This window comes from Narcine bancroftii, chromosome 4 (assembly GCF_036971445.1).
Source record: "Narcine bancroftii isolate sNarBan1 chromosome 4, sNarBan1.hap1, whole genome shotgun sequence".
Taxonomy (NCBI): domain Eukaryota; kingdom Metazoa; phylum Chordata; class Chondrichthyes; order Torpediniformes; family Narcinidae; genus Narcine; species Narcine bancroftii.
Genome location: NC_091472.1, coordinates 220,973,057 through 220,999,792, shown reverse-complemented (window position 1 = coordinate 220,999,792; position 26,736 = coordinate 220,973,057). Strand labels below are relative to the sequence as shown.

Below are 26,736 nucleotides of genomic sequence, written 5' to 3'. Positions count from 1 at the left end.
GTTCTCCTCATCTCTGTTCTAAAGGGATGTCCTTTTATTCTGAGGCTGTGCCCTCTAGTCCAAGGCTCTCCCATCTCCATGTCCACTCTATCCAGGCCTTTCAATATTCAGAATGGTTCGATGAGATTTAACACTGCCCCCCCCCACCCCCAACTCCAGCAAGTATAGGCCCAAAGTAATCAAACGCTCCACATAGATTAACCTGTTCATCGCTAGAATCATTCAAGATTAGCCAGGATATTACTGAATGACAATGTTGGCTGGAGGGGCCAAGTGGCCTACTCCTGGTCCAATTAATTGGAGCAGCAATCGTTGATCAGCAAGCCTTTCTACTGTAATATCCATTCAACTCTCCCACCAATCGTAACCAGAACAAGAGAAATCAATGAAGGAAGGCACCCTTCTTAACTGTTTTAGAAATGAATTTTAGAAATGGTTTCATCCTGAGTGCAATTGGCAAATGTGTCTTTTTTTTAAACTTCCCAAGGAAACTATTCCAGGCCATGGGCAGCTGAGATTCCAACCCTCCTGTCTCAACCTCAGACCCATGCACATCCTGTCGAAGTCTACCTCTGTCCCCTACTCCCTCACTTCCCAGTCTGGGTGAGATTTGTAATGCAAATAGAACAAGTAAATAGAGGTGTTTGATTAAACCCAAGGGTGCATTTATTGCTTAGTGCATGATGGAGCAAATAATACAAATTTACAGTCCTGGTGCTAAATTCAAAGTTAGAATGCAGAGAAAATGATGTTTAAAATAGGCAATTATTATGTAAACATGTTAACAGCAATATTGCAGGATGTGGATGAAAAATGAATTGTGTGATTTACAAGCATCATAGATAGTGCTGAACAAAGCCCTTGCTGGGTAGGATTTCTGTGCCTTCAGGGGTGCAGAGATTGGATGCTAGTGTTTCTAACTTCCCTTCATTGCTCTGCTTTTGTCCAGCGTGAGGCTGCTGTAGTGGAGTTCTCCTGGCACCCTTTGGGTGAGGACCTCTTCTTGCCCTCTGATTATCTGAGAATTTCCCTGCTTTGGGTAGGCAGATGCTCATCAGCTGGGCTGGCTTATGGCACACTGATTGCTGGTAGGAAGAGCAATGACTGCATCTGAGTGATGAGTATCCGAGAGTGTCCTGATTAGATAACATCACAAGTGGATCATTTCAAAGCAAGTATGTTACATAATTGTTGCTGTATTTACAGACAGCTAATGCTTTCTACAATTTAGAAGGATTTAAAAAAATCTTCTCAGTTTTTGTCATATCATTCAAATTATAAACACACATTTTCCAAAAGTTGCTGGACTAAGAAAAATAAATTCAGTGACAGATGTGGACAGACAGAAGCATCCCCTCCATGTGTACAGATGTATATTAACATGGTTTGAATCTGGAGTCAAGCAAAACACAAACACATCTTGATTATACCTTTGGGAAAGCTTATAAACTTGAAACAATTGTTCTCTCTCCATAGATGCTGTCTGACAAGCCAAGTGTTTCCAGTATTGTCTGTTTATATTCCAGACTTTCAGTGGCTGCATGTATGGCATTTACCATGTGTTCTTGGGCTTGAGTGTCTGTCAGCAAAAGAGTATAGGGGCAGGTGCACGCTCTGCAAATGTGCCCCAGCATTTGATGCGGTCATGGTTGATCGATGCTGGCCTCATCTTGTCTTCTGTGATAGATCCCACAATGCCCCGACTCCTTGACTTTCAAATATTAAAACATTTTAAATATCCCTCATGATTCCGGCCGCCACTATTCTCTGGGGCAGGGAATTTCAGAGCTTATTATCTTGGTGGTGGCCACACTAGAATGCTTCTCATGGGAATATTTCCATGGTGTTTTATGGCCTGTGGTAGATCAGTCTTCATCAGACAGAATTATGCATGTACCACAGTGGAGAGCGGGCCACCTAGAAAGGAGTGCAGTTGAAGCAATGCTTTTCAATGTGCATAGAGCCTCCGCTCTATACTCCTTTGCGTTGGACTTTATGGTTAGGTGAAGAATTTTCTAAATGGTGAAAGACTAGGAGAAAAGGTTTTGAAAATTCCATGCTAAATGGCATGAAACAGATACAAGAAAACAATCCATTCCTGGATTGCGGTGCTCTATGTAAAGGGGCTGGAGTACCAAAGGGAAGATATCTCAACTCTCAAAGTGAATTGAGGGATGGTGTTAGAGCAGAAGGCTGGTGCAGAATTTGAATGACCTCCCCCTGCTATCTACGATTGTGCATCAAAGTCAGAACCCTCTCAGGTCTGGGCGCAGTCACCAATGGAGGGTGCACAGGCTTGGAGAGGGTTCAGCACAGGCTGGTTTTACACCACGGAGTGGAGGGTGTACAGGCTTGGAGAGGGTTCAGCACAGGCCAGTTTTACACCACGGAGTGGAGGGTGCACAGGCTTGGAGAGGGTTCAGCACAGGCTGGTTTTATACCACGGAGTGGAGGGTGCACAGGCTTGGAGAGGGTTCAGCACAGGCTGGTTTTACACCACGGAGTGGAGGGTGTACAGGCTTGGAGAGGGTTCAGCACAGGCCGGTTTTACACCATGGAGTGGAGGGTGTACAGGCTTGGAGAGGGTTCAGCACAGGCCGGTTTTACACCACGGAGTGGAGGGTGCACAGGCTTGGAGAGGGTTCAGCACAGGCCGGTTTTACACCACGGAGTGGAGGGTGCACAGACTTGGAGAGGGTTCAGCACAGGCCAGTTTTACACCACGGAGTGGAGGGTGCACAGGCTTGGAGAGGGTTCAGCACAGGCCAGTTTTACACCACGGAGTGGAGGGTGTACAGGCTTGGAGAGGGTTCAGCACAGGCCAGTTTTACACCACGGAGTGGAGGGTGTACAGGCTTGGAGAGGGTTCAGCACAGGCCGGTTTTACACCACGGAGTGGAGGGTGTACAGGCTTGGAGAGGATTCAGCACAGGCCGGTTTTACACCACGGAGTGGAGGGTGTACAGGCTTGGAGAGGGTTCAGCACAGGCCGGTTTTACACCACGGAGTGGAGGGTGTACAGGCTTGGAGAGGATTCAGCACAGGCCGGTTTTACACCACGGAGTGGAGGGTGCACAGGCTTGGAGAGGATTCAGCACAGGCCGGTTTTACACCACGGAGTGGAGGGTGTACAGGCTTGGAGAGGGTTCAGCACAGGCCGGTTTTACACCACGGAGTGGAGGGTGTACAGGCTTGGAGAGGATTCAGCACAGGCCGGTTTTACACCACGGAGTGGAGGGTGCACAGGCTTGGTGAGGGTTCAGCACAGGCCAGTTTTACACCACGGAGTGGAGGGTGCACAGGCTTGGAGAGGGTTCAGCACAGGCCAGTTTTACACCACGGAGTGGAGGGTGCACAGGCTTGGAGAGGATTCAGCACAGGCTGGTTCTACACCACGGAGTGGAGGGTGTACAGGCTTGGAGAGGGTTCAGCACAGGCTGGTTTTACACCATGGAGTGGAGGGTGTACAGGCTAGGAGAGGGTTTAAGTCGCTTGTACACTGCACAGCGGATGGTGCATGGGGCTTGGAGAGGGTTCAGCATAGGCTGGTTGTACACTACACACCGGAGGGTGCATGGGCTTAGAGAGAGTTAAGCATGGGTCAGATGTACACCACACCGTGGAGGGTTCATGGGGCTTGGAGAGTCTGGTTGTTCAAGGGCAGATACAGAAACAGCTGGGGTTTAGAATATTAATGAGAGGATGGGAGGGAAGATGCTGAGAAAGCTCACTCTGCCCTGAGGGACCCTTGTCCCACCAGTTCACGGGCAGACAGTGGGGCAGTGTGTGGAGGGAGAGGCCAGAAACAATGGAAGTGAAATAATGCTGGAGATTGAGCTTCATGCTGCAGGGCAGCCCTCACCAACAAAGTACTTTGTTCTCTCCTTGTATGGGGAGAACAAAACAGCCTGGAAGTTGTGAGAGGAGGAAGGGCCTGGTGGGAGCCTCTGCCCAGTTCCTCAACCAGATATGCTGGAGTTGTTTCTGGGCTTACATTGCACCATGCCCACCATGCTCAATCCCACCTGCTACTGTTTGACCAACACAGAAAGAATTAAACTAGCAGCCAAGGTCCTTTTGGTTCTTTTTCTGCCAATGCAAGAGATGAAAGGGGAACTGAGGGCCATGTTTGTTCGAGGATCTTCTTCTGTAGCTCAGGTCTCATGGGGAAAAGTCTCAGCAACATTCCTGGAAGTATTTACACGTGTTCGGTTAGAGTGATAGGCAGGGTGGATTCTTCATCTCCTACCAGGGTCCATATTTACATATTCATTGTTTTGTTCCTCTTGGTTCTTTTTCAACACCTAAAGAAGGAGAGGGAAATGATAAAGACTTTGTAAATCTGAGGAACCAATGTGTTTCAATGCAGAAACTTGCTGGAGAAATTCAGCAGGTTACGTGGCATCTATAGGCAGCAAAGGGAATATGACCAAGGTTTTGGGTCTGGGCAATGCGGTTGTTCATGTTGAGACAAGAGCTCGTGTTCTTGGAGCCCATTTTGATGCTGGCTGAGAGGCTGTTCTGATTTGTTCTCAGATCTCTTTGCTTCTCTACTTTCCCTGGTTTCCTTGAATCCTTCAGAAATGCTCGAAGACTTTGGATCTCTGAAGGGTGAGCAAGGATACCCAGCTGTCAGGCTCTCAGTGACTCCATTACATCCCTCTGAAATCAGGCACTTCAACAAAACTGTCCCCAACTGTATAATGTACTTTGTCAGCTCTTGACATCCTTGGGATGAGGATCCTGAAAGAAATCCCCTCACAAAGTTGGTGCAAAGGTTTGTACTCCAGGCTGTTGTAGGGTGCCCAGAGATCGTGGGGCAATTCTCCTCACAGCACAGCACTGAATAGAATGAATTTGCCTGAAATGGAAAGGTGGTGGGGGGGTGGGGGGGGGGGGAGGAGGAGGAAGGAGTGAGGCAAGGGCAAAAAGCTTGAAGTTTATGCTTGTGAGTTTCATTTAAGTGAAGATACAACTCTTTGGGTCTGATGGCATTCTCCATCTGAACCAGTCCAAAGGACGCAGAAACCAGAGGAGAAGTGAGCAGTGAGCTGGAGAGAGATACTCCATGGGTGGCAACTATGTTAGTAAACTGCTGCTCAAGAAAATGAGAGTTCAAATCTCAACAGGGATGTTGGAGTATATGAATTCCATAAATAAAAATTCTGCATGTTAGAGGTGGGACTTTGGCCCAACATGTTCCCACTTTAAGTAAGAAAAATCAGCTTCTGCCAGGAGAATCGGGAAGTGTATCCTCTTGGACCAGGCGATGGGGAAGGGATGTTTTAGTGGGTTGTATGGTAGGAAGGGTCTTGTTCTTCATCCGGACAGTGGGAAGGGTTTTCTCTGACACCTGAATAATGGGGAATGATCTTGTCCAACACCTGGGTGGTGGGGAAGGGACTTGTCCCAACACTTAGATGCTGACCATTTCCAAATCAGTATGCTGGACTTTGAGCCTCCCATTGTGGCCTAAGCAGCCACTTGGTGCCAGTGGTCAAGGAAGCAACCCTTGGACCATCTTCAAGCAGAGAGTGTGTCTCTCCGAGTACCCATGGGAGCTGTGATAGGAAAAAGGGGCAGGGACTACAGCCACACACAGAGATTGTGATCACACACGTGGACACTGTGATCCCACACACACAGAGTCTACAGTCACACACACGGAGACCATGGCCAGACACACACACATGGAGACTGCAGTCATACGCACATGGAGACTGCAGCAGGTGGGAATCTTAAGCCAAGTTCACTGTATTGGCTGGGGGGCCTCAGTGGCTTGAGCAGCATCAGTGGGAAAGAAAGGATGGCCGACATTTTGACTCCTAAGGAAAGGCTTCAGCCTGAGACATGGACCCTCATTCTCTCCCACAGATGCTGCTCAAAAGGCTGAATTCCTCCAGCAGATGGTGTTCGGCAGGAGACTGTGGTGCTTGGCCAAGCCCTGCGCAGACATACTTGCCTTGCCTCGGGCATGTCTCCCAGCGCTGGCCAGTCCATGTAGCTGTAGCGGGTTCGTCATAATTGTGAATGAGTTCACATTTCATGTTGAACGCTTCCTTCCTCCTGAGAATACAAGTGGCGCCAAGGGGCTGTGTAGGGGGAATCGAACACAGAGCGGAGAAACAGGTTAACGCAGGAGAAGCAGACAGGAGGGGGGAGAGCATAGGGAGGTCTGAGTGGAAGGGGTAAGGAGGGAGGGAGAGAAGTCTCTCAGGTACCCCAGCAGGAGCACACTCCAGTTCCATCTTCAGGCATCTACATTCCACTCTGCTCCTGCTCAGTGGTGAGGGATGTTTGCCAGTTTGGTCTGTGCACAGGCCCCGGATAAAGCTACTCCCTGAACCCATTTGCTCTTGAATTAACTGTTCTCCTATGGAGGGAGAGCAAGACCAATGCATTAGGATACCTCGTGGCTGGGTCAGATGTCCTCCATCTCTGCAGCAGCCAAATCCTTCCTGTGGTCACTGGCGTCACTAGGTGGGGGGAGGTGCAGACCACACAGGGTGACACCATCAGAGGTGTAGCTGCTCATGATCTGTTCTCATTAATGGGACTCAGTAATTTGCAGAGAACTCTGCAATACAGTATTGCTAATCTGTACTCTCTAAAATGTTTGTACAGTGTCTCAGCAGAAATTTACTATTTTTTAAAATAAAAATATCCCTGTAATTAGTTATAACAACAAAAGCATTTTTTGTAAGCCCAAGTTACATGTATCAATATACCTACAAGGCTAAAACTTGATGCTAATTTACTTTTTGAACCTTCTAATGTGGTCTGGTCAGAGCTGTCATTAATACCCAATTATAATGATGTTTCAAATCACGTGGTTTCATCTGCACGTGCTACAAGCACATGGTATTGTTTTCGTTGCTGCTGGTATTTTTATGGTCGGTGATTTTCTGAAATTTTCTGGTGTTTTAGCTACAATATTGTGGTAGTTAGTAATTGTGAACCTATATCAATAACTTTTTAAAGAATAAAGTAGTAATTAAAGGAAAATAAGGAGAAAATTCAAAAAAGACCTGCTCAGGGTGGCTGATACTATGAGTTATCTCACTGGGTGACACCAACCCTAGTTACATCACTGCCTGTGGAGAGGGAAAAAGCAGCCCCTGGGCTCCACACATGTGCAGCTCTGTGTGTGTGTGTGTGTGTGTGTGTGTGTGTGTGTGTGTGTGTGTGTGTGTGTGTGTGTGTGTGCGTAACTGTATGGATCTGTGTCTATGTGTATGTAACTGTATGTATCTGTGTGTGTGTGTGATTGTGTGCGTGTAAACTGGTGTATATATCTGTGTGTGTAACTGGGTATGTGTCTGCATAACTGTACGTTTGTGCATGCATGCATGTGTAACTGTGTTTGAATGTGTGTGTGTATAAATGTGTATGTGAATATACACTTGTTTGTGTTTGTATTCATGTCGTGATTGTTTGCTGCTCTCTATCCTCTCACACACACCTCTCCCCTCTCTTTCACTCTCCCTGCCTCTCACTCTCTCTTTCTCTCTTGCTTGTTCCATCCCCCTCTCTCTCCATTTCTCTCAGTCTCACTTTGCCAATCTCTCTCTCTCTCTCTTTCTCTGCCTTTTTCTTTGGTATGTGTGTGTGTGTGTGTGTGTGTGTGTTTGACCCATTTGAAAGGGAAGAATGTGGTGGTCCTTGTTTTATCATTTGGATATCGTTTTGCTTTTGGATGAAGCCCCTCTTCGTGCAGATTGTGTTTCCTCATTGTACCTGATGCACCAATAATCACAAAAGACTGGAGTTGTGAAACTGATAGGCTTTTACTAATTATAGACTGGAACAACTGTCAACCTCATTGACTGATCAAGGCAGAGAGAAATAGGGAGCAGGCAAAGGGCTATGGGTAGGATTGGTCTTGGGAGGCATGTCCAGCCAGCAGCAGCCAATCATAGTGTGACAATGGTTTACTACAGTACTGGGACTATTTGCAGTGAGGAAGTGCACACTCTGGGGCAAGAAGGTCTATTGATTGGTTCTGGTGCCTGAGCAACTCCATTTCCGTCCTCACGTTGTATGTTCTCGTCTCAGTGTCCCCTGGCTCAGCTCCACTCATCTCCCTATTGTAACATGCAGGTGAAGGTCTGATCTTAGTCCCCTGGAACTAACCATGTCTTGGTCTTTCAGTAGCCTTGGGCCATGAATTCAGTGCATTTGGAGTCTGTATTGGAGGATTTAAACCATGCTTTCGCTCCTGCAAGGCTGAGAATCAGTAACCTGCTTGAGACTCAGCAGGCATAAGCTAAATTCCACCGTGGGGCCCAGAGATGCAGTTATCTGACAAAAAGACATCTATGTACCAAGGACATTTAATCTTCCTGCTTGTTTTGGTCAGTCTTTCAGGCAGAGACCTAACCTTGACACAAAATAAACCATTGTATTCAAAGTGATAAGCTAGAAAGTTGTGTTATTCGATAGAAGCCTAGGTATGCTAGCTTGCTCGCTTATCTTTCTTTTTGTTCTGGGTAAACTTGTACCTCTCACTTTGTTCGTTTTAGATTGGTCACAGTGTTTGAGCTACCGAAAGAAAATAGACACACATGCCGAGAGCACTTCAGTTTATACAAATCTTTATTACAAATTCTAAAGCTGATATCAAACTACAATATGCAAGCCAATTATACTTATCAACCCCTGAACTGGTCCCAACTGCCGAGGCGAGGCAACGACTGCACACTTGTCGGGGTGCAGATAGCAGCTTCTCCACCTCCCCCGACCAGGACCTTGGCTGGACTCTAGAAGTTCTTCTTCTTGCTGAGAGATGTTGCCACCTCTCGGAGAATCACAAACTTCAGCAGTGGGACCATGGCTTATATTACCCAAAACTACTTACTCAAGCACCTATTCCCAGCAGAAAAAGAAAGATAAGCGAGCAAGCTAGCATGCCTAGGCTTCTATCGAATAACACAACTTTCTAGCTTATCACTTTGAATACAATGGTTTATTTTGCGTCAAGGTTAGGTCTCTGCCTGAAAGACTGTGACCAAAACAAGCAGGAAGATTAAATGTTCTTGGTACACAGATGTCTTTTTGTCAGATAACTGCATCTCTGGGCCCCATGGTGGAATTTAGCTTATGTCTGCTGAGTCTCAAGCAGGTTACTGATTCTCAGCCTTGCAGGAGCGAAAGCATGGTTTAAATCCTCCAATACAGAGTCTCCCCATCTCATTCCTTTCCAGTTCTTTCACGTTGAAGTTTACTCATTGGTCGACCAGCATCCCTGATCCCAACATTTCCCCAACCAGTACAGAGTAGGGCAAAATCATCCAAGCTGCACCGCGATGGGAGGCATCACACTTGACCCCTTCCTCGACTGGAGAGTGTTGAAGCAGGAATCCCCTGATAATTATGAGCCAACCCACATCTACCGAAGGGGAAATGGCACTTTTGGTGCAACATGTCTTTTAGTGTGTTTGTGAACAGAATCTGGAAACTGATTCATCATGAACAATGGAACAGGAGTAGACTTGTACTTGATTACTTGTTCCTGATAACCCCCATTTGGTATTGAACAACTGGTGCATTATATCCTATAACAAAGTAACATATAGCTACTCATGATCTGTACTCAGTAATTTGCACAAAACTCTATAGCTAACCTGTACTGCATATTCAAAATATCTGTTCACCTCGATCAGTCACCTGTGTATGGTCCAAAATTAGTTGTACTTGTTAAGGGGCAACCTGCATTCATTGTCCATGTAACCTGTGTGGCATAAAATTCAGTAAGCTGTATTGGGCACTTGGTAAACTACACCTGGTGATCTGCACAAAAATGTCCCATGCACTGGTAACTTTATAAAACTACTCATAGGAAAACCATAGTTATAACAGCATTTCCATTCCCTCTCCCATGTGATTCTTACCCAGTGCAGGTAGGTGATGATGACACTGTAAATCAGGAAGACGCCCGTGAGTGCTAGGATGATAAATGTTGCCAGAGTGACCCGAGGACACTGCTTCTCTTCTGGAAGTGACAGGAGAAGATTAGCACATTTTCCTACTTGCACACTCAGCTCCAGAAAATAAAGAGCACAGGATAAGTTAAGCAGTGAGCAGGAAAACAGCTTTGTGGACACACAGGGAGCAGGGATAAAACGTGGATAAGAAGATGAAAAAGAGAAATGGGCCAGGGGTCAGGAATACCAGTCATCTGTATGCAATGGTCTGGAAGCTGCAAAGCATCAGACTGGAAGTCCATACAGAGGATCATTAAAACAGCCAAGAGGATCACTGGGGTCTCCCTTTCCTCAATAGATGATATTTTCTGGGAGCATTGCTTAAATAGAGCTCAAGGAATTGTAGAAGATCCTTTCCATCCAGAGCACAGCATCTTCAAGCCACTACTATCAAAAAAGAGGCATCAGAGCATCAAAATCAGGACAGCCTGTGGGAAGAATCTATTCCCCAGCTTGGCAGACCGAGAATGATAAACAATGTACTGTATCCATGACAAAATCCCAAATAGTTTTATTATATATATATATATATATATAGATATATATATCTATATATATATATGTGTGTGTGTGTGTGTGTGTGTGTGTGTGTGTGTGTATTTATGTTGATCACTTATGTGATCTTTATGTACTGTGTATGTTTCTGTGTGTCTACTGTGGTACGAAGAGAGACATTGTTTTATCAGGTTGTATATGCACAGCCAGATAATAACTTCAACGAATCACTGGGCAGGTTTCAACTCTTCTGCTCAGTGGCCACCTGCTCCTCGACCAGACTTGCACCCATCTGTAAGAATTTTCGTTACAGTTGAGGTGAGTGGTTAATGTAGGCAGGTGTCTGTTTTGCCCCGAGAAGTTTTGCCGTTGACCCTGATACAGTCACTGATGCGTGGTTGAGCAAGGGTCAGTTGGGGGTGATCTGTGAGCCAAACCACACCTGCTTCAGGGGAAGTCGGCTTTTTGTAGCACCCTGACTTTTGGCCTGATGGAAACTGTACAAACCATGAATATCTGTATTCGATTAGTTATGTTGTAGTATTTCCTTTAGATGTAGAAGGAAGCTGTTTGGCTCATTGAGTCTATGTTGCCTCTCACCATTCCCATTAATTCTGTTCTCAACTGCTATATCCAGTGTCAAAGATGTATAGCCCTGGAATGCTTCTTTCAGGTAATGGGAAGAGAAGTTATTCGTGCCAGGTAGTTGAGATCTGGGATGTACAATTGGCAACATGGCGGAGGTTAATTCAGGACCAGAACAGGAAAAAAAGAAATCTGGGAGCCAGTGGAAAGGAGATCAGCTCTAGTCAGCACAGAATGAGCTGGCCTTTCCGTGCCCTTCCTGTCCTAAGACCATTCACTTTTGAGAAGCTTGGAGAGGAAAGAACAGGCCATGGGGCAGAGAACACAGGGCCATTGGAAAAGTGAGAGCACAGCAGGCAGCCCAGGATAGGACAGGATAAGCAGTGCTTCATTCATTCAGCCCTCATCTTCCTCTCTCCTCTTGGCCTATCTTGCAAAATCTTTGCTCATCCATCACCCTCTTTAACATGGTCCTTTTCTTTTACCCCATTCTTCCTCTCCTCTGGTCTTCTGTTCTCTGTTGACATTTTTCATTCCAGCCCTTTATCCTTCACTCTGTCAATCATCCTCCCTCTGGAAGGGAGTTTCATAAGCATTTTGAACAGGGCCCTTTTGCCTTCACCTCACAAAAGTTTCTGTTTTCACCTCTCCATTCTCCTACTTGAGTACAAATGTTTTTGATAAATGATCTCCACATATTTGCCATTTAATCATTCTTCCCATGCCATTTTACCAGCCTTCCCTTTTGTGTTTATCCATTCCCTGCCACATGGCTAAAAGCAAACCATTGGGGGTTACATTCAGGTAGCAGGCTTTACGGATGCTGCAAGATCTGCAGAAAGGGGTGTTTCAGATTCTGGTACTCACTAATTACATCTGGCTTGATGAAGATCCAGGTCCCAATCCCAATGCCCTCGGTGTAAGGCAGAGGAGACATTTTCTCAACTTTGCAGAAGTACTGGTCAATGTGAGACAAGTTCATGCTGGTAAACCTGATTGAGATGCTGTCCTTCCCCAGATAACCCTTGCAGGGCAGAAGATCCGACCTCTCAAAGAACTCCATGCTGTAGTTGAAGGAGGCAGAACAGACTTCGTTGCTCTTCTCCACCTTCCTTCTGTAAACAGAGACCCTGAGCGTCTGAGCTTCTCCGTCTCCCGTGATGTTGTACATACATTTAAGAGTGACATTGCTCCTCTCAGCGATGATCATTCTGGGTTGGATAATGCTCATTGCTTGTGCTGGAGAGTGGATGAGATTGTTGGAGTAAAGAAAACAATATCATAAGTTAATTCATAAGAAAAGGAGGCCTCAAAGCACTAAGAGAGATTTGTTTACAGCTGGTCGCCTGTGAGAGACCATTGTGAAGTGAATACCTTGAACTTCCTGGTACCTCAGGAAGTAATATTTCACCCACCTGGTAGGTAACCTGTTTCCTATTGCATAAGCAGAGGTGACATTAGACAAAGATGCAGAGGAAGCTTTTGCCTGCATTTAACCAGTGTTAACTTCTTTGTTGAGGAAGTTCCACTCTGTGCCTGCCCTGGGAATGCTAAATAGGACAGTGAAGAGGCAGCTTCACTTTGTGTCTAACCCTTAAATTTAAATTTAGACATGAAGCACAGTAACAGGCCATTTTGACATACAAGTCTGTGCCGCCAAGTTTACACCCAATGAATCTACACCCCCAGTACATTTCAAATGGTGGGAGGAAACTGGAACCCCCGGTGAAAACCCACACAGACATGGGGAAAATGTACAAACTCATTACAGACAGCGCAGGATTCAAACTCCAGTTCCGATCGCTGGCACTGTAAAGGAGTTTGCGCTAACCGCTACACCAACTGTGCCACCCTTGATACCCATGACCCTGAGAATTTGTCGTGGGACAGTGTAGGGAAAACTGCATATTCTATCAATCATGGTTTAGGCTGATTGTGAAACAAATCTAGAATGAAAACTGGGAATATTTGGTAGATCAAACAGCATCTGTGAAGAATTGGAAACAGAGTTAACATTTTTAGTCAATGACCTCTCACCAGAACTCCAAAAAATTAAAACTGAATGTGTTTTAAATTCCAGAGAAGGGGAAAGTGTGGATAGAACCAAAGGAATGTCTGTACTAGGGTGGACCAGGATGGTGAAAGATTGTTGATCACAGATGATCAGTCAAGAAATGGAAATAGAAAGACATACAAAAGAGAGAGAGATATATATAAAGTGTATGAGTTTCTGGAGCAGGCAAGTAAAGGAGAGATTCAGTCAGGGGGAAGAGGGTGATGATGCGATTGGTGATTATATAAGAATCTAAGTCCCTCAGATCATCCTGATGTGGGATGGAGGAGTGAAGGGATTGCATGTCCATGGTCAAAATGGACCAAGAAGCTGGAAACTGTGAAAGTGGTAAGGGCATCTTGTAATGGAAGGGCACTCCAGACTCTGGCCAAGTTCCTTGCCTGTTCCCTGCTGAGGGTCTAACTAATGAGGCTGTCACCACTGATGGAGTCAAACTGAATTGGGTTAGCACGGTCTGACGTGACCCTACTCACATATTTCAACAAGATATACATCCAACCCAAACTGTGCTCTCAGTTCCCCTTGGCTCCCACACTCCTGTCCTGATCTCTCTTGTTTCTGTTGTTCTCTTGGTTCCACCTAATCTCAAGGAAAGGAACCTCTTCTTTTAACGGGTCACATCGCAGATTCAACATCTTCTCATGATGTCAAATAATGAACATTCCCAGCATCCTTTATCTCTTTACCACAAAGATTTTCTCCTGAAAGTTCAGATAGTAATTCTGCTCCAACAATTTCTTGGTTCTCCAAATCAGGTTTTGTGAAACCATAGAACACTACAGTACAGAAACAGGTCCTTCAGCTGTTCTAGCCTGTGCTGTCTAGTCCCTCTGACCTGCACCCATACCCCCCCAGTCCATGTACCTGTCCACATTTTTCTTAAATGTCAAAATTAAACCTGTTATGATTTGTCTGCACCATCATCTCTCCCACAGTCCTTCCTTTCTCTGAGCTTGTATTCTCATTTACATTTCCTTTTCCACTTTCCACAGTATCTGAAACATCTTTTCATCTTTTCTGTTAGAAACCTGAACTGTTGACACATGCTGGTTGACCTGCCAAGTGCATCCTGCTTCTTATTCCAGATCAGGTTTTAAACAAGGAGCAAGGCAAGGGGCAAGAAGAGGGAAGGTGAAAGAGGAAAGTGTCATTTAGTGGAAGATAGGAGCTACTAAATACAAGATTCAAGATACAATTTATTGTCATGTAATAAAACTGCATATTACATGAAATTGCTTTTGCCTGCTTTAAGGCAGACAGTTTTGTCATTGGCAGAAATTGCCTGAAGCGTCTCTTACAGTCAGAGAAAGAGAAGCAAAAGAGAGAACCCTCCCCCCCCCCCCACCCCCCCAGAGTCACTGTGTCCATAGATATGCTTCTGTAGCCACACAGAGTCCAGTCCAAACCATTGGAAATAGTGGAAAGAATGAAGGTGAAAGGTGGTGGGGCATTAAAACAAAAGATTGAGAAAGAGCAGATAAGACCAGAATCATTTCTGCCATCTGAAAACCAGCAGCTACTAAGGATGATAATAACAGTAGATCTGATAGACAGCTAGTGTGACACGATAGTGGTCTAACCAAATGTGAAAACACAGTGCTGGAGAAACTCAGCAGGTCAAACAGATAAAGGTACATAACCAACGTTTCAGGCTTGAGGCCTTCATCAAGATATGAGCAAAATGTTGCCAGGCACCTGAACAAAAATGTAGGGGGGAGGGGCAGGGGAGGAGCACACAAGCCCAAGGAAGGAGGTCAGAGGTGGATAAGGGAGGGAGGGCACACGAGCAAACAGGGGAAGAGGGGATTGCTCTGTGAATGGAGAGGGAAGGAGGTTGAGAGCTGGTGGAAAGGAGACAAAGGGATAGGGAAGGGAGTGAAAACAGGGAGTAGTCGAGCAGAAACCAGAGAAATTGATGTTAATGCCATCAGGTTGGAGAGAGCCCAGTCAGAACATTGGGTGTTGTTCCTCCAATTTACAGGTGGTCTTGGTTTGACTGTATATGAAGCCATGGACAGACATGTCAGTGTTGGAGTGGGGAGCAGAATTGAAATAGTTGGCCATTGGGAGATCCCTGTCACTGATGCGGACAGAGCAAAGGTGCACAGCGAAACAATCTCCATTCACAGAGCCATCCCCCCTCCTTCTGTTTGCTGGTGCGCTCGCCATCCCTTATCCACCTATTATCTCCTGCCCTGCAGGACTGTGTTCCTCCCACTGCCCCTCCCCCCAACATTTTGATCATGTGCCCGCCCACATTTTGCTTGTACCTTGATTGAAGGGATCAAGCCCAAAACGTGGGCTTATCTTTATCTTTCCTACATAAAGTACAATGTTTGACCTGCTGAGGCTTGACAGCATTATGGTTTTACTTCAATCACAGTTCCTGCAGACTTTCACGTTTTACTTGTAACCAAATATTAGTCACTTCACAGCTCTTGACTAGACACAAAGAGGCCACAGAGACCGACCATAAGCAAACCTCTTTGTGTTGACAGACTCATGGCCATTATCAGTTTCTTGAGATCTGGACATATTTATTGTTCGTCCCTGCCGAATTGCCCTTGAAGTGGTGATGTGGAGTCACTGCTGCAGTTCACTGGCGAAGGTGCTCCCCTAGATGCTCAGTAGGCCAGTAAACTACACATGTAAAAATTTATAAGGATATAAATATCCTAACATAGAGGTTAGAAATAAATCCAAAATCATACAGGTCTGCAAAGGTTACATGCTGCCACAATGTTATTTGTGTCCCATTGAATCCAACACAGTTGCTGGAGAAATCATTCATATGTTAAATTATGTCCTGTTGAACTAATTATTTAAAATCGACACATTGTTAGGTGGAGACAGAATTGACACTACACTACCAGAGATCACACGAGGAATGTCAGGATACTTTTTGCCGCAATGGACAAACAGGAACAGAATCATTCTTCTAATGGGACAAATTAACATCTTATTAACCTCGAAACTAAGCCAATGAACAATGCAACCCGATGTAACTTACAAGTAACTTGAGAGACTCAAGAAACTCTGAGGGATAAGGGATAACATGTGTAAGACTGATCGTTCCCCATTTCCTCTCTGTATGGACATAAATCAGTTCCATCCATTTGTATTTGTATGGGAAAACCAATCAAACAAGGCATGTGGTAACTTACCTGTAATGTTATGTCCTGCCAAAAATGCAGAAATATGGTTTAAAAAGGGTACCCTTGCTGCCTGTAATTTGAACAAGGTTCAATACAGAATGAGAGTCAAAGTTGAACACATGTCTTGTATCCCTTGTTCCCACTGGCGTAATAATTGTGTAACCATTGTGAATAAAATGGGTTGAATTATCTGTGGTTCTGCTGTGGTTTTCTATTTCAGTGCGGCCAGACTTTAACACATGTGAGACATGTGGCCACATAAGTTTGACAAGCTGACCAACAGGAACTGTACTACCACCTCTTCTCAGAGGAGTAGTTCCAGGATTTAAACTCATCACCAATAGAAGATGGACATTGCCTGACACTTTCTCCCACAAATGTCATGTGTCCTCTCGAAGCCCCCATCCTTTCTTCTGTTTGTGGGTGTGGGTTATTTCATTCACTGATGATTGTGAATGGAACTGAGCATTTTGCAAATAACAGGAAATCTCTTCTGTCCTTATGATGGAAGCAAGATTGTTAGTGAAGCAACTGAAGGTGGCAAGGACATGGTTCCTGAGGACCCCCACCCCCCAGGGATATGTTGGAGCTGGGATCATTCACCACCAGCAACCACAGCTATCTTCCTGTGTGAAGTGGGACTTGGCCTTGATGGCCATTGACCAGTCTTCCCAGCATGCCTTGATGCTAGATCTGGTTACATACTGTTTGACAACATGGACAATCACTCCCACCTGGCCTTTAGAATTCATTCTTCAGCCTGTGTTTGGATCCCTGTGTGTAGCTGTAGTGGAACAACAAGGCAACAAGTGGTAGAATGCAGGTCTTCTATGTTTCACTGGGATGTGGTCTTGTTCCATGGCCTTTCCTGTATCCAGTGCTCTCAGCCATTGACCCATATCATATGAAGAGGCTTGAACTTGCCGAGGATTCTCAAGAAGTAGCCACAATAGATCACCTATACAGGTACTATTGGCTGAATACGGGTTGATGGGGATGGTCTTCCCACCAACTGCATTAAGGATTAAGGTCACCTCAATTCACTGGCTGGGGTAGGAGCCATGAGATTGTTCAACTCAGTGTAGTAGAAAGTGTATCTGCTGTTTAGCACATAGGAACTCCTAAGTGCCAGCTTCAAGTTCACATATTTGCAGTTACAGAGGTTGCTTTGTGAGCAGACCAGTAGACATCCCATAAATAGTACAACAAGTTAGACAGTGCAGAATTGCAGAGTTACAGGAAAAGGCCAGTTGAGACAGAGCAAATGCAGCAGAATCTTATTGTGGAGTTGATTGAGGAGTCTGAAAGAAACTGTCCTTGAATCTAGTGGTGTGTGATCTCATGTGTGGGACTGTTGGGAGGTGGGTGATGAGAGTGTGGCCATATAAACCATGATGCATACATTTAAAAAACCAATTACTACAATTAATACATATAATCCAAAAAATCATGGTATATATTAATCTATCCCCCATAAAGGAAAAAAAAGATAGAAAGGGGGAGATGTAAACCATAATATCAAACTTAATTAATTAATTAATTGACATGGATTTCAGTAACACTGCAATTATGTGGTTGGAGAATTCAAAATTTTAAAGCCATATCATCCAAATAAGGGCTCCAAGTTTTACAATAAAAAAAAAGTTATCACGTAAATTATATGTTATTCTTTCCAATGGAATACAAGATCTCAATTCCACATACCATCTATATATACTCAAATCAGTCTAATTTTTCCAAGTAATTGCTAAACATTTTCTGGCTACAGCCAATGCCAATCTCAAAAAAACAATTTGAAATCTAGTTAATCTTAATTCTAAACTCAGTTTCTTAATATTACCTAACATAAATACTAATGTAAATTTCACTTTAAAAATCCTTAAGTGACTTCCAAAAATGTTTTACCATATCACATGACCAAGTAGAATGTAAAAAAGAACCTACTTCCTTTTGACATTGAAAACATAAATCTGAAGAAATTAAACTATCTCTTTAATTTTCCTGAAATTAAATATAATTGATGTATAATAAACTAACCAATATCTCACATTAACAATTCTAGTCATACTATCTTTACGTAAATTTCTCCAATCATCTTGATTAATAACCATTCCTAAACCTTTTTCCTATTTTAACCTAGATTTATGCAAATCTAACAGGCATTTTATTCTGAAATAATGAATACATTACTGATATAAATCCTTTCGTCCCACCATCTATAAGCAAAATTTCAAATTTAAATTTTCTAGGTCACCGTAAAGCATGTCCAAAATTATCCAATAATAAAGCTTTACTTCGATAATAACAAAAAAAGAGTATTTTGTAGTGGGTTCACAGCGCAGTATTGCGAACTGTTTTATAATAATTGTGAAAATTCAGAAGATGTAAACCTCTTAATTCATATTTCCAAGTTAAATTTTTTTTAACTGTGGACAAACAGCTGTTCATTAATGAGCTAATTAACAGGCAGGGAATAAAAGGTCTGTGTATGTCTGCAATAAACCAGTCTTGAGTTGACTCCCTTTGTGTGTGTTTGCCTTTATTTAGTAGCATCTACCGTAGTAGCCGCTACAATTTGAAGATATTTCATATTTTTCTTTCATTATTTTAAAATAAACATAATAACCTGCTTCATAATAATCTTGTACAAATTTAATTCCTTTTTGATCCCATAATCTCAAAAACTATTATTAAGCATAAAAGGAAAAAACTTATTTTGATATAAAGATGTTTTACATGAAATTTTCCCTTGAGTACCTATTACATCATTTATTTATTCCATAATTCCATTAAATGTATCAAAATAGGTGAATTATAATAGGCAATAACGGAATTCCATTTATAAATAAAATTATCCATCTTCTCACCAATTTGAGATAATTCAATATTTTCCCACATCAATGACTTTTCCAATCAAACATTCTATTAATCAATTTTAATCATGCCATTTTATAATAATTTTGAAAATTCAGAAGATGTAAACCTCTAAATTCATATTTCCAAGTTAATTTTTGTAAAGGTACCCTTACCATTTTATCTTTCCATGGAAACTTTCTCACAATAGAATTCAAATCTTTAAAGAAATTTTGAGGAATCTTACAAGAAATAGATTGAAAAAATACTGAATCCTAGGAAAAATATTCATCTTAATACAATTAACTCTTACTATTAATGTAATCAGTAAATCTTTCCATCAATTCAAATAATTTTATAAAACAATGATAAGTTATTGAATTCATACAAATGACTAAAGTTGCTAACTACTTTAATACCTAAATATTTAATCTGATCCGACCATTTAAATTTAACAATATGTTTACAAGAAGTATAATCCACCTCTGCTAATGGAATGATCTCACTTTTTTCCAAATTAATTTTATAACCTGATATTTCACCATTCTATTCCAACCTATCATGTAACCATTTTAAAGAATTCTGTTAAATATATCAAAACATCATCTGCAAATAAATTAATTTTAAATTCATCAGACTTAACTTTAATACCTTTAATATTATTATCTTGCCGTATCATTTGAGCCAAAGGTTCAATAACTAATGCAAAAGGGTCTGGTGACAAAGGGCCACCCTGTCTAGTAGATCCATTCAATGTAAAAGGCAAAGATAATTGTCTGTTCATCACAGCTCTAGCAGCAGGATTTTTATATAAAGCCTTAATCCAACCAATAAATATTGGTCCAAATTTAAATTTTTCCAAAACTTAAAAAAAAAACTCTATTCTTCTTTATCAAATGCCTTTTCTGCATCCAATGATATAACCATTGGTAGGATGGATTCCTCCTAGGAAATATTAATCAAAGAAATCAATTTCACAATATTGTCCGCCAAATACAAATTTTAATAAATCCAGCCTGATCCAAATGAATCAAACCTGGTAAATATTTTGCCAATCTATTTGCTAGAACCGTTGTTACAATTTTATAATCAGCATTTAACAATGAAATAGGTCCATAAGATCCAGTTTTCAAAGGATCCCAATCTTTTTTAAAGAATGACCATAATAATTAATAATTGCTTGAGAAAAAAATCTGGAAAAGAATGAACCTCCACTGCCTCAAGCATGCTTTTCCAAGGCTTCCACAGGTTTTTCCCTCATTTGTGCTGGATCTGGTTTTGCCCCATTATCAAACCAGATGGATTCCCAGGTTCTTGGTCAAGGTAGAGTGATGGATGTGCTGGGTCTGAGGTGACAGTCTGTGGTGGTGGGCATTGCTGCTCCAATGGTTACCAGATGTGAGCAGACAGGATTGTCAAAAGGATTGTAATGACTATAATATGTTTGAAGGAAAGTGTTGGCTCGTGAGCACAGGTTTCAGATAAGAAGGTAAAGGATTGACAAGGGAAGTAAGGACCTTCTCCATATAGGAGCTTCTCCATATAGGAGCTTGACAAGGGAGAGTATAGTAAGGATTGCTTGAGTTGTCATTTGGTTCAACCATTGCTGCTCTCTTCAATCCTTGCAACTCTCAGCCACGGTGAGCGGGCTGTCAAGGGGGGTTATGCTACTTCACAGTTTGTCAGGGACTAGAGGCTGAGGACGATCTGCTGAAGATGGAACACTACTGAAAGGATCAAATCCAGAGGACTGAATAGGTAGAGGATTAAATATTCCCAGTCTGGCCAAGGTTAATTCCCATCATTGTGTAGAATACTATGCATGGTGTCTGTCACACCTCGATCTCCCATTATGTGTGAATACCCACTTTCATGGGTAACCGAGCACCCCGGAAGGGGTTCATCTCCATAGATTAACCTTTATCAACCTTTTTTTTGGCTATCCCCCCCTTAGGACTCTGCTCAAAGTTTAGGGGCACCCCCTTCCCTGTGATGCAGTCAAGTTTTGGTGTCTTCCGTACTTCTCTCCTTTCAACTATATAAAAAAATATTTATGATACGTGTGGTGAAAAGAAAACAAGATTTTTACTTAAATGTGCTGTGGCCTTCGGGGGGGAGGTGGGGGGGGTGGGTATAAGACTCTGTTGAGAATGTCATTGTCTCTAACACAGAACTTTGCATCATTGTATGAAAAATCCTTGTAAATTTTATCTCAATGAAAGAATCTCTAAGCCAGCAAAGTTCAATCAGATCTTCTATGATCCTCCTGATTTCCTACATAAGGCTTGTTTCCATTCTATCAGTGTACGTGCCACAAAAGGATGCTCAGGTTTGCAAATACAACCTCCTCAAATACATACATACACAATGTGCGCATTGATGTCTTTAACTTCAGTCACTGCAACCCTGTAATTGCTGAGTTCTCAAGAATTAAGTACATGAGTAAAACACTAAGCTGTTCCATCTCTTGAGTTTGTTCTGCCACTCAGCAATATCTTAAATAATCTGGTCTTTGGCCTCAGCTCCTCTTTTCTGCACAATGTCCCAGACCCTCGGCACTTCTGCAACCCAAAGCTCCGTCTAAAACTTGAATATTCTAAAGACTCAGTATCCATCGATATCTGGGGTGAAGAAGTAGGAAGACCGGCAATGATCCAAGAGAATAAGCTCCTTGTTGTGGATGGGTGACCCTCTATCCTGAGATGATGCCCCTGCACATTAATCACCCCCTCCACACACACACACACCCACACCGAGGGAGGCAGCCATACAGCCTACCAAACCCTCCCAGAATTGAAGATAACATGCTCAGTTTTCTATACTCTGGGCAGGATAGACTCAAATTTTCTAACACTTGGAAACTAACAAGGTAAAATGCAGATAATCTGGAATTAAAGCAGAAACAACAACATGCTGAAGGACCCATTGCACCCAGACATGGTCTCTTCTCCCATAAGGGCTCGCATGAATAAGCACACATCATCAGGCCTACAGTATTTCTTCCCCACAGCCATCAGGCTCCTGAATGAACCCCATAACTATGCCATCAAGATGTCTTTGCTAAATGCTAATTGCTCTTCCTTACACTTTGTAAACTGTGTTCTTTACATGGCTGTATGAATGTGAGAGAAAATCTGTTGAGCTGTGCAAAAAACCCTTCTCACTGCCCTAGGTATTTTGTGAAAAATAAACTTCAAAAGTTGAAAGTACTCAAGAGTTTAGCTGCCTCCATGGAGGGAGAAGCAGAGTTAATGTTTCAGGTCAATGACCTTTTATCAGATAGGTTCTCCAGATTTCTCATGGCCCAGAATATTTGCTGTTTTGTTTCAGAAATAGAAAGCTTGAATCATAGAACACTACAGCACAGAAGCAGGCCTCTTCGGCCCTTCTAGTTTGTGCTGAATCATTTCATTTTGTCTAGTCCCACTGACCTGCACCCAGTCAATAGCCCTCCATTCCTCTCCCATCCATGTACCTGACCAAATTTCTTAAATGTTAAAATTGAGCCTGCATTCACCACTTCAGCTGGAAGCTCCTTCCACACCCCCAACTTTCACTGTGTGAAGAAGTTCCCCCTCATGTCCTCCCTAAACTTTTCCCCTTTCATTCTTAACCCATGTCCTCTGGTAACTCAATTCTGAAGTCCCGGCAACATCCTAGTAAATCTTCCCTTCACTGCCAACAGGTAAGTGTACTCTCCACGGAACCAGGAGACCAACACCATGCACAGTACTCTGGATGTAGAGAATCATCCACTGCTGGATGGATACAGCAGTATGTCCCCACTTTTGCACTCTGTTCCAAGGCTGACTTTAAAGAGCAGGCCTGATCCAGTGCAATCCGTGCTTGACTGGGTCTGAAAACATAGTCAGGGTTAATTGTGTTAGGCCTGGCTGGAGTTACCAGCCACTGCAACAAATCATGGGGGCTCCACAACTGCTTGGGCCAAACCCCCAAAATATTTTCTACCGAAACGCCAAGGGCATGAAAGTTGAATTTTCCATTTCAGTAGCGCACAATCCGATCTCTTCCACTTTCTTCCGTTTGCCCTTTACCTCTTCCTCTTCCCTACCTTACTTTTCACTCTACACCTACTCCTCCCCTGTGGTCTCTGTCTCTCCCCATTCCTCCTCTACCAGTCTCCCTATCCTCTCTTCTATCTATCTCTCTCATCCCCCTCTCCCTCTCCCCACCCCCTCTTTCTGCCTTCCCAATCCTACTTTCCCATTCCCCCTCCCCTCCCCTCGCCTCTTCATCTCCCCACTGCCCCCTCCTATCCATCCCCCTCCTCTACCAGTCTCCCCATCCCTCTTCCATCCCCTTTATTCCCACCTGTTCCCCTCCCTCCCTCTACACCTTCCCACACCCCTCTCCCATTTGTTCCCCCTCCACTACACCTCTACCTGTTTGCTTACACCCTCCTTCTCCCATACATCCCCCTCCCCATCCCCTCTATCTGTCTTCCCACACCCCCTCTCCCATCTATCCTGACACTCCATCCCTCCCCTACCCTCCCCCTTGACCTGTCTCCCTACCCCCATCCGACCTAACTCTCTTTGTCCCTTCCCAGCTCTCTCCCCCTCCTTTTTATGTTTGGCATCCCCCTTTCCCATCTTTGTCAAGGTTCCCATCCCAAAATGCTACCCTTCCATGTCTCTGACCACTGAGCATGGTGTTTGCTCAAAGTTCCAGCTTCTGCCTTTCCCGTCAATGTCTTTGGATACATGTCAGCCATCATGGATTGGGGTTTTCTCTCAACTCTCGATAGGTTGAAGATTCATGACCCACTCTTGGGAACTCCCCAGCTCAGCAGTGCTGTCCTGTCAGAAGACATGTCTTTCAGATGAGCTTCTTGGATGGACGTGAAATGAGCCAAGAGCATCAAGGGGATGGACCATAAGACATAGGTGCAGAAATAGTGTATTCAGCCCATCGAGTCTGCCCCACCGTTTAATCATGAGCTGATCCATTATTCCACTCAGTTCCCCTACTCAGCCTTCTCCCCATAACCTTTGATGCCCTGGCTAATCAAGAACCTATCAAAATCTGTTTTAAATACACCAAATAATGTGGCCTCCACAATCACTAGTGGCAATAAATTCCACAGATTTACCATCATCTTGCTGAAGAAATTCTTCTGCATCTCTGTTCTAAGTGAACTCCCTTCACTTAGAACAACCCTTCTACATCTACTTTGCCCATGCCTTTCAACATTTGAAATGTTTCAATGAGATCCACCCTCATTTTCATAAATTCCAATGAGTACAGGCTGTCGAATGCTCCTCATATGATGACACTTTCGTTCCCAGAACCATTCGAGTGAACTTCAATATGAACCTTCAATGTCACCACATCCTTTCTTAAATGACTAATCTAAAACTGTTCACAATACTCCAAGAGAGGTCTCACCTTATAAAGCACCTTATTAAGCATCCCAGCTCTTATATTCTATTCCTCTCAAAATGAATTCCAGTATAGAGGGATGATTCCCATATCCTGACCACTATTGACCCTGTCAGGTCAGCATTGGAGATGCCAATGATGGAGTGGGTGATGAATCCTCAACCTATCAAGAGTTGAGAGAAAACCCACTCCACGATGGCTGACATGTATCCAAAGGCATTGACGGGAAAGGCAGAAGCTGGAACTTTGCATATGTACCCCAGTGTTATTTGTGGATATAATGGCTGCCCCAGTATAGTGATTCCAACAGCTGTAAAGTAATGTCCGCGACTTGTAAAAGATGCCATCGGAATGCAAACCTCTGGTCTCCTCTACAGGCAAGTGAACAAATGGAGAACACCAAATTTGATACGCACCAACTGCAGACTTCACTTGATCACCATTTGGACCAAGAGCCTAGAAGTACTGAGGTCATTATTAACTCACTGAATTCAGTACAGGACCCCCAATATGGAACTCCATGCCCCAATCAAATACTTTTACCCTGTCCCCTTATTTCTGAATGGCTTTCTTTTCCCCTGAACATCACAGTTAGAAAATCTCTCTTCCAATAGCCACTTGTGGCACACCTTCCAATAACACATGCAAAAACTATTCTAACCTTTCCACATGGATTAGTCCTGTTGTCACCAATTGCCAAAGAATCAGCATTATTTACTCTCTCAAAACCTTCTACATTTATGTAGCACTCCATTCATTCTCTTTTAACCTTCTGCTCCAGCCAAAAATGCCCTAATAACCTCTTGACAAAACCTTTGAGTTGTCTAACACAGAAACAAGCCTTTCTGCCCATAATGCTATCCTGACTATTATATAGCTGATCCCATAGTCCACAGTCTTCTATTGCCATTCAAGTGCCTGCCAAGAGACTTAGTAAATATATTAGAATATAGTACTTCTAAATTCTCCCCAAGGACTTACAGCATATCTACACTCCTTTCTTTCTAAGTATTCAACCAACCCTCAAACTGCACGCCATACAGCTGTGAAAATTCAACAGAGCCTCACCACCATTTGGACAAAGTACTATTGAATGGCTCTGGATACAGTCCCCTCCAGAGAGGACCTCCTGATATCCCAATGGAGTGTCACTACCTCTGACACTCTAGAACTCACTTGGCACTGCACTTGGGTGCATCTGGCCTGGATTAACAGGCTCAGATTGGGATTGGATTGGAGCCCACGATTGAGGTAGTTGCTTCCACATCAAATCCCATGGTCTTTGATGAGGATGTGGGAGAACTTCAGTTCGTCCTTCAGCATCATTCTCCCATTGGCCTGGGGAAGGCAGCGATGAGCCAAACCTGACACCAATCCCATCTAATTATTGCCCTGCCAGGGGACTGCCAAAGCCAGAAAAGCCCCAGAAATAGTTAACTCATGGCACAAGTTTCAAATGACTCCAACTGTGCATCATTCCCTTACAGAGAGGCAGGAACAGTGCAGAGTAACAACCCTTAGAGGAGACTAAAAGAATGGGAAAATTACCTGGGCAGACAAGGACAGTGATCAGCAGACACAGGATCTTCATGATGACCTGGGTATACTGTTATCTGGGTGGAGTAAGACAATGGGTATTATAGTTTGCATGAAATCTGTCAGATGACAGGATGTGGTTTCTCAGAGCAGTTGTGCCCCAGATTCCATGATGTTGGGGGAGGAGGAGGCAAATTTCTCTTCAAATAATGTGTCTCATACAAACATCTTGCACATCTCAACATCTGATGTAAAATCCTATGAGTGCATGGATTTCCTTTTCTTTTACATTATCTTTATTGAGTTTAATAAAAAAAACCATACATATCGATCTAATCCATAGATTGAAAGATAAAAAAGATAAGAGAAAAGGACAATTAGTACTACAAAAATACTGAATACATATGAAAATTGTGTGTACTCTCTCGATCAAACCCCTTTTACAAAATATCACAAAAAACAAAACTAATAAAAAAAAGAAAGGTAATAAGAGAAAAGAACCTTCAACCCCCCCCCCCCCCCATTAATCAAATGCCTCCCAGGAATCGCAAGTTCATTCCTCACTGGGGCCCCATTTCTGTGAGGGGCGCTGGACAAAGTGGCGATTCTCTCTTCCTTACAGTCGACAAAGTTAAAGAATTTCATGTATGTT

The 26,736-nt window shown here is 43.4% G+C and overlaps 1 protein-coding gene across 1 annotated transcript; it reads right to left on the bottom strand.

Annotated features, from left to right (window-relative positions):
- Positions 1-643: 643 nt before the first annotated feature.
- On the bottom strand, positions 644-26,144 carry LOC138760048 (T-cell-specific surface glycoprotein CD28 homolog). Its single transcript, XM_069930472.1, has 4 exons — positions 26,097-26,144; positions 11,931-12,302; positions 9,891-9,991; positions 644-4,304 (listed from the first exon to the last, which is right to left on the bottom strand). Exons 1-4 carry the CDS (start codon positions 26,137-26,139, stop codon positions 4,239-4,241), a joined length of 582 nt encoding a protein of 193 aa, XP_069786573.1. The 5' UTR covers positions 26,140-26,144; the 3' UTR covers positions 644-4,238.
- Between the last annotated feature and the right edge of the window lie 592 nt (positions 26,145-26,736).